The 14,212-nt window shown below is 47.9% G+C and overlaps 2 protein-coding genes across 4 annotated transcripts in view; one reads left to right on the top strand and one right to left on the bottom strand.

Annotated features, from left to right (window-relative positions):
* HEXD (hexosaminidase D) overlaps positions 1-14,212 on the bottom strand; it is a 22,215-nt gene extending 8,003 nt beyond the window's left edge. For all 3 annotated transcript variants that reach the window (XM_063080474.1, XM_063080475.1, XM_063080476.1), the window contains exons 1-4: positions 13,809-14,212; positions 12,507-12,643; positions 8,145-8,254; positions 4,779-4,866 (exon numbers count right to left, since the gene is read on the bottom strand). In XM_063080474.1, the coding sequence (XP_062936544.1) occupies positions 4,779-4,866; positions 8,145-8,254; positions 12,507-12,590 (282 nt within the window). In that variant the 5' untranslated portion in view covers positions 12,591-12,643; positions 13,809-14,212. The remainder of the gene's footprint in view (positions 1-4,778; positions 4,867-8,144; positions 8,255-12,506; positions 12,644-13,808) is intronic.
* OGFOD3 (2-oxoglutarate and iron dependent oxygenase domain containing 3) overlaps positions 13,931-14,212 on the top strand; it is a 38,029-nt gene continuing 37,747 nt past the window's right edge. The window contains exon 1 of the mRNA XM_063080477.1: positions 13,931-14,182. Within this exon, the coding sequence (XP_062936547.1) occupies positions 14,109-14,182 (74 nt within the window). The 5' untranslated portion in view covers positions 13,931-14,108. The remainder of the gene's footprint in view (positions 14,183-14,212) is intronic.

The following is a 14,212-nucleotide window of genomic DNA, read 5'->3' as shown; positions in this document are numbered from 1 at the left end:
CCTGGGGTTTCTCTCTTTAAGCTCCTGGTCTCTGCTCAAAGTCTGCCCAGAGGGGCTGGGCCGGCCGACCGAGCGACTCCCCGGAAAGTGCATACTGGGGCAGAGCTCCAGGGGCCTGAACACAGCTATCTCTTCTGGAACCTGATCTCAGCTGGGTTCTGAGTCCTCCAGCAAGTTTCTCAAGAGCCCTTCTTTTGCCTTCCAGTTCTAATTGTGATGAGGGATAAAACCGTGAGAGACAGCTTCATTCACTTTCATGACTGCAGGCAGCGTGCACGCCTGGCCATCGAGGTGGGAAAAGGCTGGCAAATCCTCTCCCCCAAACAACTACAAAAACAGAGCAATTTTGTCAAAACAGCCATTTCAGGACTCTGGAAATCAACCAAAGACAAACATGAAACCAAGAAACGTTTACTCATGAAAGACAGCCATGACTTTGGGTAAGAACAAACTCTGTGGCCTCCTGGCCTCGGTTGCTCCCGGCTCCCCCCACCCTGTGCAAGGTCCAGCAGCTTCGCTGCCAGAGAGCTGGACTTGACTTGGGGCTGGGCAAGAGCCCAGCCTTGGGGGCACTGTCAGTAAAAGCAGCAAACTTGTGGCAAACAAATGGAGAGAACGCCCCATCTTGGCCAGCTCAACACAGCAGTCCCCTCTGGGTGAGCCGCGACGGGCTGGAGATTTAATGGGTGACCCTGGAAACAGACAGCCTGAGGGCGACACACATTGTCCTCACGCCCATGACTACACACACATGTGAGGACCTGAGAGGGCTGGGTGGAAGGTAAGAACTGAGGCAATGTGGAGGCTGGCTGGACCCGGGCATGTCCCTCCACCCCCACCACACAGACCCAGCAGGCCTGTAGAGGCCTTCTGGGCCCAGGTCTCTGAGCACAACCTCAGGGAAAGCCCTCAACTGACCACCAACTATGAAGACAGAGGGGTGACCCCTAGGAAGCCAGGCTAAAACATAAAAATAAGAATAAAAACTAGCAGAGACATCAGTGGACACATGCTGGGAGACGGGTCCTGCAGATTAAAGCCAGGCAACTTGCTAGAACACAACAAAACCACCACCAGCACCTGCAGGGGGAAACATTCAGATTTGCTATAATGGCTTGTCTAAAATGTTCAAATGTCAACCAAAAATTATGAGATGACCTAATAAGCTGGAAAGCCGAACCCAGATTCAGGAAAAAACCCAGTGAATAGACACTGAGTGGGCCCACGTGGAATTCTTCAGACAGATATTTCAAAGAAACTATTACAAATGTGTCCTAAGAATTAAAGGAAACTATTTACAATAACGGAAATGAAAAACCCACTTGATGGGCTCAGCAGCAGATTTGAAATGTCAGAAGGACCAGTGATTGTGACAGTAGAGCAAGAGAAGTCATTCAGTCTACGTAACACAGAGAAAAGTGACGAAAGGAAAATGTTTAGAGCCTCAGAGACCTGCAGGACAAAACCATGCACACCAGATACGTGCCATGGGAGTCCCAGAAGGATAGAGAGAGAAGGGAACAGAGAGAATGTGAAGAAATGGCCAAAAACTTCCCCAACGTGATGAAAAACAATAATCTACAGCTCTAAGCTCAACAAACCACAAGTAGGATATGTGCAAAGAAACCCAGATCTAGACACATCATAATCAAACTGCTAAACTGAAAACACAAAGAGAAAATCTTAAAAGCATCAAGGAAAAAAACATCAACATGTTCAGGGCAACAGAAACAAAATTAACATCTGGGGATTGGGAACACAGTAATTTCTCCCAAGTTGATTTACAGATTTAATGCAATTCCAGTCAAAATTCCAGCAAGGTTTCTGTAGATACACAGACCAAATCTAAAATATACACGGAGAGGCGAGGGAACTAGAATAGCCCAAATGATTCTGAAAAAGAATAAAGTTGGAGGAATCATACTACCTGATTTTAAAACCTACAAGAAAGCCATAGTATCCAAGTAAAGGGAAGTCATCCTGATCAACAGGACAGAGCGGTCTAAAAATAGCCCCTCACGAACATGGACAATTGATTTTTGACAAAGGTGCAAAGGCAATTCCATGAAGAAAGGACAGTCTTTCCAACAAGTGGTGTTAGAATAAAAACTAACTCAAAATAGATCACAGGTCTAAATAAAAAGGTGTGCAAGTGTAAAACTTTAGAAGAAAACACAGGAAAAGTCCTCATGATCTGGTGGTTGGCAAGTTCTTGGAAACGATACCAGAAGCTCTTGCTTCTGCCACTCTTGCCATGTGACACCCTGCTCGCTGCAGGGCCCACCAAGAAGGCCCTGACCAGGGGCACCCCTCGACTGTGGACTTCTCAGCCTCCAAAACTGCTGAACAAGTAAAATTACTTGATCAATTCAGTACCAGCAATAAGTCTTAACAGGAACACCGTACCTTTCAGCCACCAACAAGTAACCTGGGTATGGGGGACAGCGGCTGTACTATTTACAATAATAAGAGTAATAATAATGGAATTGGTCTATTATTGTGTTTTATTTTGAACATGTATAGTAAACTTTTTAATCATTGGTTACCTATCTCAACCAAAAATTTCAGTCACCAGATCACTCCTGCCTTCCCTTCTAATAAATCAGTGATAGCGCGTGTAACATGGAGAAAAAAAAAAAGACACCAAAAGCCTACAAACTACACCCTGGGAGAAAATACTTGCAAATCACATATCTAACAAGGGCCTTACAGCCAGAATATATAAAGAACTTAAAAAACTCAATAGTCAGAAAAAAAAGGGCAAAACCCTTGAACAGTTATTTCGCCAAAAAGGATACACTAATGGCAAAGAAACACACGGAAAGTTTGTCCTCCACAAGGAACCAGCTCTGACGATGCCTTGATTTTTTATGTCTGGTCTCCAGAACTGAGAACAGGTTTTTGTTGTTTTAAGACACCTGCTCTGTGGTCATCTGTCACACCCTGAGGAGCAGAGGGAGCCCTGCAAGGAGAGGGTGAGCGTGAGGTGATCAGAGCTGTACTTTGACTTGCTGCCGTGGGGACGGGAGCGAGGGCTAGGGAGGACGGGAAGACTGTCGGGAGGGTCTTACAGCGAGTCAGCCGGTGGTCTAGACAAAGGAGGTGACAGCAGGGCAGAGGGGGGACAGCAGCAGAACCCGACAGGGTGGAATCGCGGCAGGCGGGTGTTAGTGATGGCTGGTCTGTGTCTGGTTTGCACACTTGTCTTAATACAACTGAATACCTGAACTGGGTAATTTATAAAGAAACAAAATTTATTTCTTACAGTTCTGGAGGCTGGGGATTAAAAGTACCAGGGAACACATCTGCTGAGGGCCTTCTGTGTGAGAACTCTCTGCGGGGTCCTGTGGTGACGCAGGCCATCACACAGCAAGGATGGTAAGAGCTCTTTCACGTGCTCACTGGCTCTCCTTATAAAGCCATGAAAGCCACTCCCGTGACAACCCACTAAACTGTTAAGCGTTACTCCACGAATGGATTAATCCACTCACGAGGGCAGTCGTCATGATCCACTCACCGCTTAAAGACCCCACCTTTCAATACAGCCATAGTCTGATTTCCCACCCTCTTAATGCTGTTATGGTGGGGGTCAAGCTTCAATGAGTTTTGGGGGACTTTCAATCTGCAGCAGCATCTGAGGCTGGAAGAGGCCCTCTCCATGGGAACACTGAGCCGGGGGCTGGGGACAGGGGTCTGGAATCTAGGAGGTCTGCGTGGAGACAGGCCTGGGGGCCACTAGGCGCAAATGGGAAGAGATGGTGGGAGCAAAACTGTCTAGAGAAGAGCAGGAAGTGGGAGGGGCCACCACGCGGTGGCAGCTGCAGGAAGAACAGACCTTGAACAAACCAGTTCACCCCTTGAACAGACCGCGAGCAGCACAGCCAGAAGCAGGGGAGCCAGGAAAGCATGGGCTTCAGGAGGAGGAGGTGCCGGTGATGCCAAAAGCTCCAGAGGGGTCAAGTAAGAGAGGACCAAGGCCTGTCACTTGACCTGGTGACAGGGAAGACCCTGGTGGCCTCATGAGACATTTTGAGGAAGGACATGGTCACTGGTGTTGGAAAGCCAGGACAGCATAGCAGGGGGATCCAACTAAAACATCCAGGAGGGTCACATTGTGGGAGTGAATTCCAGAACATGCGCTCCAGAACACGGGTGAGGCACGGGAAGGAGGCTTGGCTCTAAGTGAAAACAACCTCTTTATTGTGGTATGTAAATCAAAACAGGAACGGAAGGACTGTCAATAGATCTAAACGGTGTATTGGCTGGAAAATAGATGGAAACTAAGGGTCATTAAATCAATCTTGTGTGTGTTTCCCATTTGTCTGATGCAGGAATGAAAAATATTTTTGAAGATCACATAGGAGCATGAGAAAACATTTTCAATATTAAGTGAGAAAAAGACTCAAACAGAAAATAGAAAGAAAGCATGTTTTCTTTTCTTAATATTGTATTTTACCTTGCACAGTACTATTTTGATGAATGAAATTAAAAAGGAGAAAACCACCCAGCTGCCAGGGCTGCCCGGGAGTCATGCAAACCCTCTTTCAGGCTCTTTACCTCTGTTCCTCAGCTGAGAGGCTCCTCTCATGCAGAGCGGTGAGCTTGCCAGCCGTTGGCAGGGCAAGGGCTTCGGGGGGCAGTGGCCTCTCTGTGCAGCGCTGAGCTGTTGCTGCCCATGCCCTGCCAGGCCCTGCTGCTCCTAACCTGGGCCGAGCCGGCCCTGCCCACACCCCAGACGCCTGCCCAGCACCAGGCACCTTCCACTGCTTGCCCCTCACCTCCATGTGTCCGAACGTCTGCACCAAGGGAATGACCTCCAGCTCACTCAGTCTGGCCAGGTGCAGGATCTCCTTGACCTCGGAGGGGCTAGAGACAAAAGCACGCAGGGAGAGTTTCATGCAGCATGGTCAGCATGGCTCCTTCATGCTCCCCCAATTCTTCCTTGGCAGGCCCTGGAGGGCTCTCCTGGAAAATGCGGAGGTTGCTAACTCCACAAACTCGATAGATGGTTCTCAAGGTTTCAGGGAAGGCACCTGCTCTAGAATCTGGGGAAATAATCCTCCAGTACATTCTCAGGTAACAGTTTGCTTTTTACCACCTATGCACACCCCACCTCTCCGGGAGGACGGTGTCGTCGGCATTGCACAAGAAACTGGCTACAGGACTCAAACTGCAGAGTAGACTGCAGATCAGGTGGAGGGCAAGAAAGGGTCAACACCCCACTGCGTGACAGCCACATCCTGTGAGGGCCTTACGCCTGTCGGCTTTTTCATTTTTCATAAGCTCTGTCATGAGTTGTCGTTCATGAATCTCTCTCTCAAAGCTGTTCCTGGTGATCTATGTGCTTGAACCATCTCTTAAGTTGATCAGTTCTATACATTTATTAATTATATAAAGTTGTCTTTAAATACATCTGTTTCAAACTTCAAAGGAACCCTGGCACTTTTTTCACTTGGAAAAACAAACAAATGTGTTCATCATAGAAGAAAAACATGAGAAAATAAAAGAAAATGCACACCACTGACAGTATCACCACAGCTTAACACTCCTCCTCTCCTCTGTTTTGCCCACATGTTCGTGGGGCAGGGCTTTTGACACAGGGAGCCAAACTGCCCGCCAGAGTGGCCCTCACCAGCAGGTCTGCTTTCTCACCCTCAGAACACAGAGCGCATACCTTTTAAAAAGCTTCATCAGTTTGGTAGCCAAAATGGTGTTGCCTTGTTGTTTTAAGTTCTTTGATTACTATGAGAAGTTTGAATATTTTATCGTTTTTGCTGGCCGTTTTTATGTCTTCTTTTGGGATCTGCCAGTTCATGTCCTTTGCCCACTTTTCTTTTGGGCTATTTGTTATTGATTTACATGGAGATCTGTAACCATAAAGCTGAACACCTGTCACCACCACTTCTGATCTCCCCCCTTTCCTCTTCACTCCCCAAATCAAGACGCCAACAGTGGCCTTAAAGAGCAGCCCCCTCCTGTGCACGGTGACCTCCCCACCTCCATGCCGTCAGCATTCTCCATGACAAAAGGACCAGACAGCAGAAACATGAATCACAGCTCTTCCTGTGGGGGTCATAGCTGATGCTTATTTTCTTTTAAATGTTTCCCAAATTCTTGAGTTCTGGTCAAGATGGCAGAATAGATGGTCCCCAGCGTCACTTTCTTCCACAAATCAACCAATTTACAACTATAAAAATGTAACATCAGCCAAGCTGGGTACACTGGAGCTCAGGGCAAGAGGAGGAGAGACCTACAGAGGTCATGAAGGTAGGAGAAGACACAATGAAAGAAAGAAAAAACTGCTTGGAGTATTTCAGGCTGCAGCCACTTTAAGGCTGGAGCTGCTGAGCACATGGAGCAGGAGCTGGCAGAAGCCGCAGCTGTGCCCTTCAGATGGAGTTACTTGGAGGCAGCAGGGGAGAAGAGGGCCTTGGTGTCCCCCAGGACAGCAAGACCACTAATAGGGTTCCCGAGGACCCATGCAGGAGTGAGCAGCCAGAACAAGTTTAAAAAGGGAGCCATTCAGAGGCCAGTGAGTCATCCCAAGGGACCAGCCAATGGCCCGCCCCATGGGAAGTGTTTGGAGCATGGGTGGTGGGGAGACAGGCTCACTGGGAGAACACTGGGGCACAGCAAAGACAGCTGATCTGCCCCCCAAGCAGCACAGGACCACTCAGAGGAGACTGATTGTGAATGTAGAATTGCATGGGGTGCAGTTTGATGAAAAAACTCAGGCCCAGATCAGAGTTTCCACACAACCCAGGTATACTGACTCTCTGGAGAGCCAGAAGTACCTATAAGGTCAACCATTAAAGCCTGAGCTGCACAAAAAGCCTTCCCTAGGGAAACAGCAGCAAAGCAGCAATTTAGCTCAACCACAGAGCTCAAGTACTGGTTCCCATATGAAGTTCCCCTATTTTAGAAGTAAGCAAAGGACAAAAAATTAGTTCTGGCCCAGGCATATAACCAGTGCCTTGGGGCCTGCCAGGGGACATGAGGCATGGAGCCAGGGAATGGGCCCCCTGCCTACAACCACTCACACCACCCGTGCCTTGGGGCCCCACCCGGGGGCCCAGCCCGGGGCAGGGATCTGGGAATCGAACCCCCCTCCCACAACCAGGCACACCATGCCAGGGCCTCAGGGCCTGCCTGGGGAACCAAAGCAGAAGGGGACCGGGCCCCCCCTCCCACAACCAGGCAATGCGTCAGCATCTCGGGGCCCATCCAGGGACCTGAGGCTTGGAGCCAGGGACTGAACCGCCCTCCCATAACCAGGCACACTGTGCCAGTGTCTCGGGGCCCGCCTGAGGACCAGAAGCATGGAGCCGGGGACCGGACCCTCCTCCCACAACCAGGCACACCATGCCAGTGCCTTGGGGCTTGCCTGAGGACTCCAGGCATGGAGCTGGGGACCACACTCTCCACAACCAGGCACACCACCAGCACCGAGGAGTATGCCAAAAACATCACCTCCATGGCCCACCACAGCCACCACAATAACTATGGCTGCTGTGAAAGCAGCTAGACACCACAACCTCCATGCAGATGGTCTGCCAGCCACTGTAGTGCATTTACACAAGGAGAGTCACCAGTAGAGATAAAGAAGAGGATGTCTCTCTCCACAAAGCCCATTTCAGAGTAACAGAAGAAGCATCTGCTCTATGATAGTATTGAGGGACCTGATCACACCTCTCAGCATTGGACAGATCATCTAGGCAACAAATCAACAGAGTAACCATTATTCTTTCAGGAGAGAAGAAATCTAGGGTGATTAGAAAGGGGGAGGAGGAGGGAGAGGGGGAAGGGGAGAGATTGGACAAGGGGCATAAAGAATAATTACAATTTCTAACAATACATATGCTAGTAATATTGATTTGATCAACATATCTCAATGTTGAACCCCAAAAATATGTATAATCAATTTTGATTCAATAAAAATTTTTAAAAGTTTCCAAATTCTCTTCAGTGAACATACTTGATTTTTATAAGATGTTTTAATTTTTATGATTAAAGACATGCACTTAAAAAAATACAGAGAAGGAATGCACCCTCCAGGCTAACTTCCTGGCGGTCCCACCCACACGCCCGGTTGCCGCCCCCTGCCCCCAGAGTCCCTGTTTTCTCTGCTGGCAGCATGGTGATACCTGTAGGCGTGCTTGGCCCTCAGCAGCTGCAGGTGGCCCTCGTAGGGAAACATGTCTTCATACTCAATGAGGAGGCCATTTGCACCTAGATCATGGAACAGAGGGAAGATCTGGGGGGAAACACAGGGATGTTACGAAGGTGTGACTGTTGGAACAAGTGATACGCACGCAGCGTGCAGACATCCTCCTCCTCAGCTTGTGGTGGATGGATGGCAATTGATAATCCTATTTCCCTGGAACTTTAAGTCTGGAGCATGTACTTTACGTAATGCCAAATCAAACTCTCTCTAGTCCAGTGACAGGTCTATTCTGCACTAGAGGGTTACATAATATGCTATAGAACAGAGCTGCCACAAACGGCAGTCAGCCCTGGTGGCATAGCTCGGAGGGAGGGCTCAGGCCAGGAGGGACAGAAGCTGACTGCTCCAGTCACCTTGTGCAGACACAGCACAGAGGAGCCTTGCTTTGGGGAGGGCTGGAAGCCAGGCAGGAGGGGCGCTTCTAACACACAGAGAACTGGCAAGGGGGAGACCAGGGGGACCAACAAGGCTCTGAAGGGTTGGGGTCAGCACCTTGGGAAGGAAAGGCATAAGGAGAGGGTGGCAAAGGAGGGGGTTAGAGAACGAGCAGAGGCCTGTCTGCTCCTGGGCTGTGCTCAGAGGTCTCCCACCCCTTCCTTTTCTTTTTATTTCAAAGGATAAGAACCTCCTTATCCTCAAGGATTTTTAGGACCTGTTCACATCTATGACACAGAACAAATGAGATGGTCTTACAGTCTGGCATCAAGGCCAGGGATAAAAAGACAGCACAAAGCTGGCACTAATGAAGGGGGACTCTGAGGATATTTAACATAGCTACCAATCTCCAAAGAAGGGCTATTGACTTATCTTCTAAGATTTGTAACATCCTTTTGTTGATGTTATTGTCAAAGTTTTCTTTCCCCCCAAACATAGGAAAGTTCTGAAGCACGCTGAATGGAAGGAGGAACTTAGTTTGGGACTAAAAATTAGCTGTAGATAATTCATAAAATGGATAATTAATAATTGACTGCAAACACAAAGAGGCGGACTGACGGTGGCAAGAAGCAGTGTAACCCAGGTTGGAACGTGCACTGGATACATGAAAAGCAACGTTCACAGCCTTTTACTATTTTCCTGAGTTTTTGCTTCTGATTTCCTTTTTAGCCTCTCACGGCCATCTGACCACTGTGTGGTCTAGGTGGCAGTTCTGTCATGGGGGTCAGGAATGGTCCCTTGTGCTGTGGGTATCTGAGTGGCTGCTAAACAGCAGACACACGTGACTTCCTGGCATCTGGCAATGGACTGGTGCAGAGGTTTTCTTATAAAACTGTACAAATACACACACACAAATGTAGAGAAACTATGTACTGAACCCCTATCCACCCATCACTGAGATTCAACAATTGTCAACATTTTGCCAATTTTGTCTCACCTAATTTCCATTTTTCTTTTTTGGCTGGAGCACTTTAAAGCAAATACCAAACAACATATCTTTTCACCTATAAATCCTCCAGTTCTGATGCTGAAGCTTCTCCAATCATATCTTGGTGGTCCAAAGCTTGTTCTTTAGCAAATTCACTCAGTTCTTAGAAAATAGTTGCTCTGTGGCATTTATACTTGAAGGCCATTTTTTTTCTTTTTTGGGGGCTGGCCAGTACAGGGATCCAAACCCGTGGCCTTGGTGTTGTAACACCGTACTCTGTCCAACAGAGCCAACCAGCCAGTCCTGAAGACCAGTTTGGCTGGAAACACTATCCTTGACTCATTCAATTTCTTGAGCATCTCAAACCTGTTACTCCCTTACCTTCTGTCTTAAAACGTCACAGTCTAAATGTCTGATGCCAGTCTGATTTTCTTTCCCTGTATATGACTTGGGGCTTTTTCCCATATGCCCCCAACATTTTTTTTCTCATTTTCATTTTCCTTAAAGTCTGATCAATTTACTGCAAGATGTCTTGCTGCACTTCATCTAGATACATTTTTCCAAGTATGTAGCATGCCCTGCAATATGCAGACTCCAGTGCTCTCTTGTCTCAGAAGAGTGTTTTGAACTGCAGTTTCTCACACCTGCTGTGCAGCACTGCTTTGGTTCTCTCTTACAGGGACTGGTGAGAACTGAAAATCATGGCTGCTGCACTGTGCAGCTCTCGCATCAAGGAGGGACAGTCTGCTCCCTTCTCTTGAGTCTCAGCTGGCCTTGCGGTTTGCCTTTGCAGTTGTGAGAGGCAGCAGAACACCATGTGAGTTACAGAGCCCAGGCCTTGAGATGACTCACTCACAGCTTCTGCTCCTGCTCCTGCGGCACTACCTGGGATTGCAATGCTGAGAACATCCTCCTGGAGGACACACCTGGAGAGCCCAGGTGCCCCAGCTGACTGTCAGCCAGACATGTGTGAGTAAGGCCATCTGTGACTATCAGAGGTTTCTAGTTGTCAGGAGACTGCGACCACATGAGGGAGGCCAGGTCAGATCAGCAGTGCCATACAGCTGACCCACAGGAACATGAGGGGTAGTAAATTGTTGCCTTAAGCCTCTAAATTTGGAGTGATCTTTCATGCAGCAACAGATGGCTGAAATAGAGCCTCCAGTTATATATAAGTTGGACCTTCTTTGCCTATATTCTGTAGCTATTAATCCATCAAGATGCCTTTTCATGTCTTCATGTTTGATTTTTTGTGTGTCATTTTATTCCATGGTGTCTACTCACTTTTGTGCTTCTTCTAGTATAGTGTTCATTTCTGAAATTTTTTCTCTTTATAATTCATTCCTGAGCTCCATAGGAAATCTTTTCACACTCTCCTTTCATGTAGTCATCACATTTCCGGGCTTTTCTACTTCTGATTTATGCTGTTCTTTCATAGCTTCTATCATTTTCTTAATATTTTTTACCTTACTTTGGAATGTCATGGTACCAGTTCACGTGTGCCATGGTTCTGTGTCCCTGATGCACCTTGGTTGTTGCAACACTACTCAAATCATTATCTTTTTTTCTCTTACAATGCCTTTGTATGGTGTTTAATCACATTGTTTTTCTGTTGCTCATTTTGAAGAACAGGTTCTTGTGTTTGGGATGGAGAGGGCCACCCCGAGAGCTCCCTCCTGTACTGTTGCCATCAGGTATTAGAAATTGCAGGCTTGGTATAGCTATTTCTGCAGTACTTTTTGATCTCTTCCTTCTCTGGACCCCTTTCCCCCAGTATCTGAACCTTCTCTCTCCTTTAGCATTGGTGTTCCCACCCAGTTCAATGGAGATTATTTTCCCAACATTTTGTACTTAGTTTGGGGGGCTCTGACCTTCTGGAAGGAAGTTTCATTAGGTGTTTCTGAGAGCTTTGTGGCCTTGGGTCTCCTCTGCACCCTCTTTTGAGTCTTTTTGCCTTTCTTTGTGGTCATTCTCACACTGGAGCTAGTAAAACCTTTCTCAGTTTCTTACTATAGACCTTTACTTTTGGAGCTGCTTTCTGGGTCCTCTAGTCTTAGCACTGTTGGAGTTCCCTTTCTCTTCCCTCTACCACCTGCTGCCCAGTGCTCACCCCCCATGGTGGTATGCGCTCTATGGTTTGGCCTCATCCACTGTATTTTGGAATTAATGGGGATACCCTGGCACCTAGTTTTTGTTGAAGAGTATGTTAGTTTTTAAGGCTGCTGTGACAAATGACCATAAACTAGGTGGCTTAAAACAACAGGAATTTATTCTCTTACAGTTCTGGAAACCATAAGTCCAAAATCAAGGTGTTGACAGGGCCGTGCTCTCTCTGAAGGCTCTAGGGGAAGATCCCTCCTTGACTCTTTCTGGCTTCTGATGAGTGCCAGCATCCTTGGCATTCCTTGGTTTGTGAGTGCAACATTCCAGTCTCTGCCTCCATCACCACGTGGTGTCCTCCTGCGTGTCTTCACATCATTTACCCTGTGGATGTCTTCTGTTTAAACTTCCCTTTCCTTCTAAGGATACTAGCCACTGGACTAGGGCTCACCATAATCCAGTGTGACCTCATCTTATCCTTATTCCATCTACAAAGACTCCATTTCCAAAGGTCACATTCACAGGGACCAGGGGTTAAGACTTGAACGTATCTTTTTGGGAGGACACAATTCAGCCCAAAACAAAGAGGCTGTCTTTTCTTTTTTTCTTTTTGGTATCTTGGTTGTTCTGTCTGTTTTTGAGAAAGGACATAGGAAGGACATAGGGGAAATTTGAAATCTGTGCCACTGCCTCCATCTTGCCCCCACCCAACACCTGTAGTTGTGTTCCGAGCACCCATTCCACAGAATATTGCTCACCACTTCAAAGACCAAACCCAAGGCAAGAAGTGATTCTCTAGAGGGAAAAGAGAGTTCTTACCTCTGAGAGGTATGAGACCTTTGGTGGAGCTCCTTTAAGGTCCAAATGAACTAATCTCATCTTAAACGGTGTGGAGCCTGACATTATATATATTTTGTAAACTCCCAAAACAGAATCTCTTGTCTGGGCACTCCTTCCTGGTGGAGAAAATCAGAGTTATAAACTAGGGCAGAGGCTTCCTCTTCAGCTCCCCCCCTGCACCTTCTGCTTCAGTTCTGCATTGGCTAGTTTGTCCAGTTTTGCTTTATTAACTAGGAGGAAACTCATTTTACTAACATGAAAATGGATCAAGAACTCTATCTCCATGTTCAGTATAGAGATCTCTGTTATTTGTGATTTGCCCCTAAAAGAGAAGAGCATTGGTATCCTTCCTTATGTAAATGGTCATATCTATAATAAAAAGTAACTGCAAAATAATTTTGTTTTAAAGACCCTCAAACTAGGTATAGTACGCCGGTGAAAGCAGTCAGGTAAATATCTCTAAATATATTTTATCAGGTCCCACAATATGATGTTTCTGTAGGAAATTTATTATCAATTTAATTTAATTTTGGATAACATACAAATTAATTTGTATTTCTAGAACTCAGGTCAGCTTGATCGTAGGAAGAAACTGCAAAATTTGTTCCAGGTCAGAGAAAACTGTGTAGGATTTCAAATAAGCTAATGATAATTTGAAAATGAATGAGCCCCAAGTATATCAGAGCTAAATGCAGTTTATATTAAAATAAAAGAAGTATCTGGATGACAGTGAACACCTGGGAAATGGTGACATTCATTTTTTTCTATTTGTTATAAAAGCAAGAGGATTAGATGGAAAAAGCAAAGAAAATCTTTGTATATGATTCATATATTCAGTTCAATAATTCAGCCTACTATTTCTGTGCCAAGGATTCATAAATCCCCACCCTCAAGGGATCTATAACCCAGCAAGGGGGATAAACCAGATGCACACGGAAACCAATCATTTGAGGTTTTTTTGAAAGAAATTATACACAAGACAATTTCAACGACAAAATTCCCAAGGCAGCTGCTTAAACCCTTACTGTTTGAAAATCTTACAAACCGAATGTATTTTGCAGGTTACGGATTTAGAAGAAAAATTTCCGAGCTGAGAGGTCTGCACTGGCCGAGCGCGCCCTGCTCCCACCCCCAGAGACGCGCGCGCACCCCCGCTCTCGCGTCCAGGTGTCGCAAGGCCTGCGGCTCTGGGCGAGAGACCCGGGGCGTCCCGTTCTCCGGGGCCCCCGCGTACCCCCGACCCCGAGACCCGGCCGAGGCGCCGTCCCGGCCCGAACTCACCTGAGGACGGCGAGCCGGCAGCACCTGCCCGCCCAGGTGCACGCAGCGCCCGGACCGGCACAGGTGAGCACCCCGAGCCCGGCCGCCGAGAAGAGGCCCCGCCCCTCACACCAGGCCCCGCCCCCCGCTCGGCCGCTCGGCCGCCGACTGCTCAGGCCTGGCCGCCAGCCCCGGGGCCGATGGCCGAGCGGGTCGCTCCCGCGTCTCCGCGCCTCGCCTGCCTCGCGCTCCCTGTCGCGACGCTCGTTCCCGAGCTTGACGGCTCCCGCGTGCGGTCCGGTTCCGCGGCGGCCCGGCCCGATGGCACCTCAGCGGAGAGGCGCGTCCAAGGCTCCCGAGGGCAGCGGTGCGGCCGAGCGCCGGCTGCCGAGCAGGTAGCGGCTGGCGGGGAGCACCCAGCGCGC

This window comes from Cynocephalus volans, chromosome 16 (genome assembly GCF_027409185.1).
Source record: "Cynocephalus volans isolate mCynVol1 chromosome 16, mCynVol1.pri, whole genome shotgun sequence".
In the NCBI taxonomy this organism is placed as follows: Eukaryota; Metazoa; Chordata; class Mammalia; order Dermoptera; family Cynocephalidae; genus Cynocephalus; species Cynocephalus volans.
Note: the sequence above shows the minus strand (reverse complement) of the source record. Positions and strands in the feature narration are given on the sequence as shown.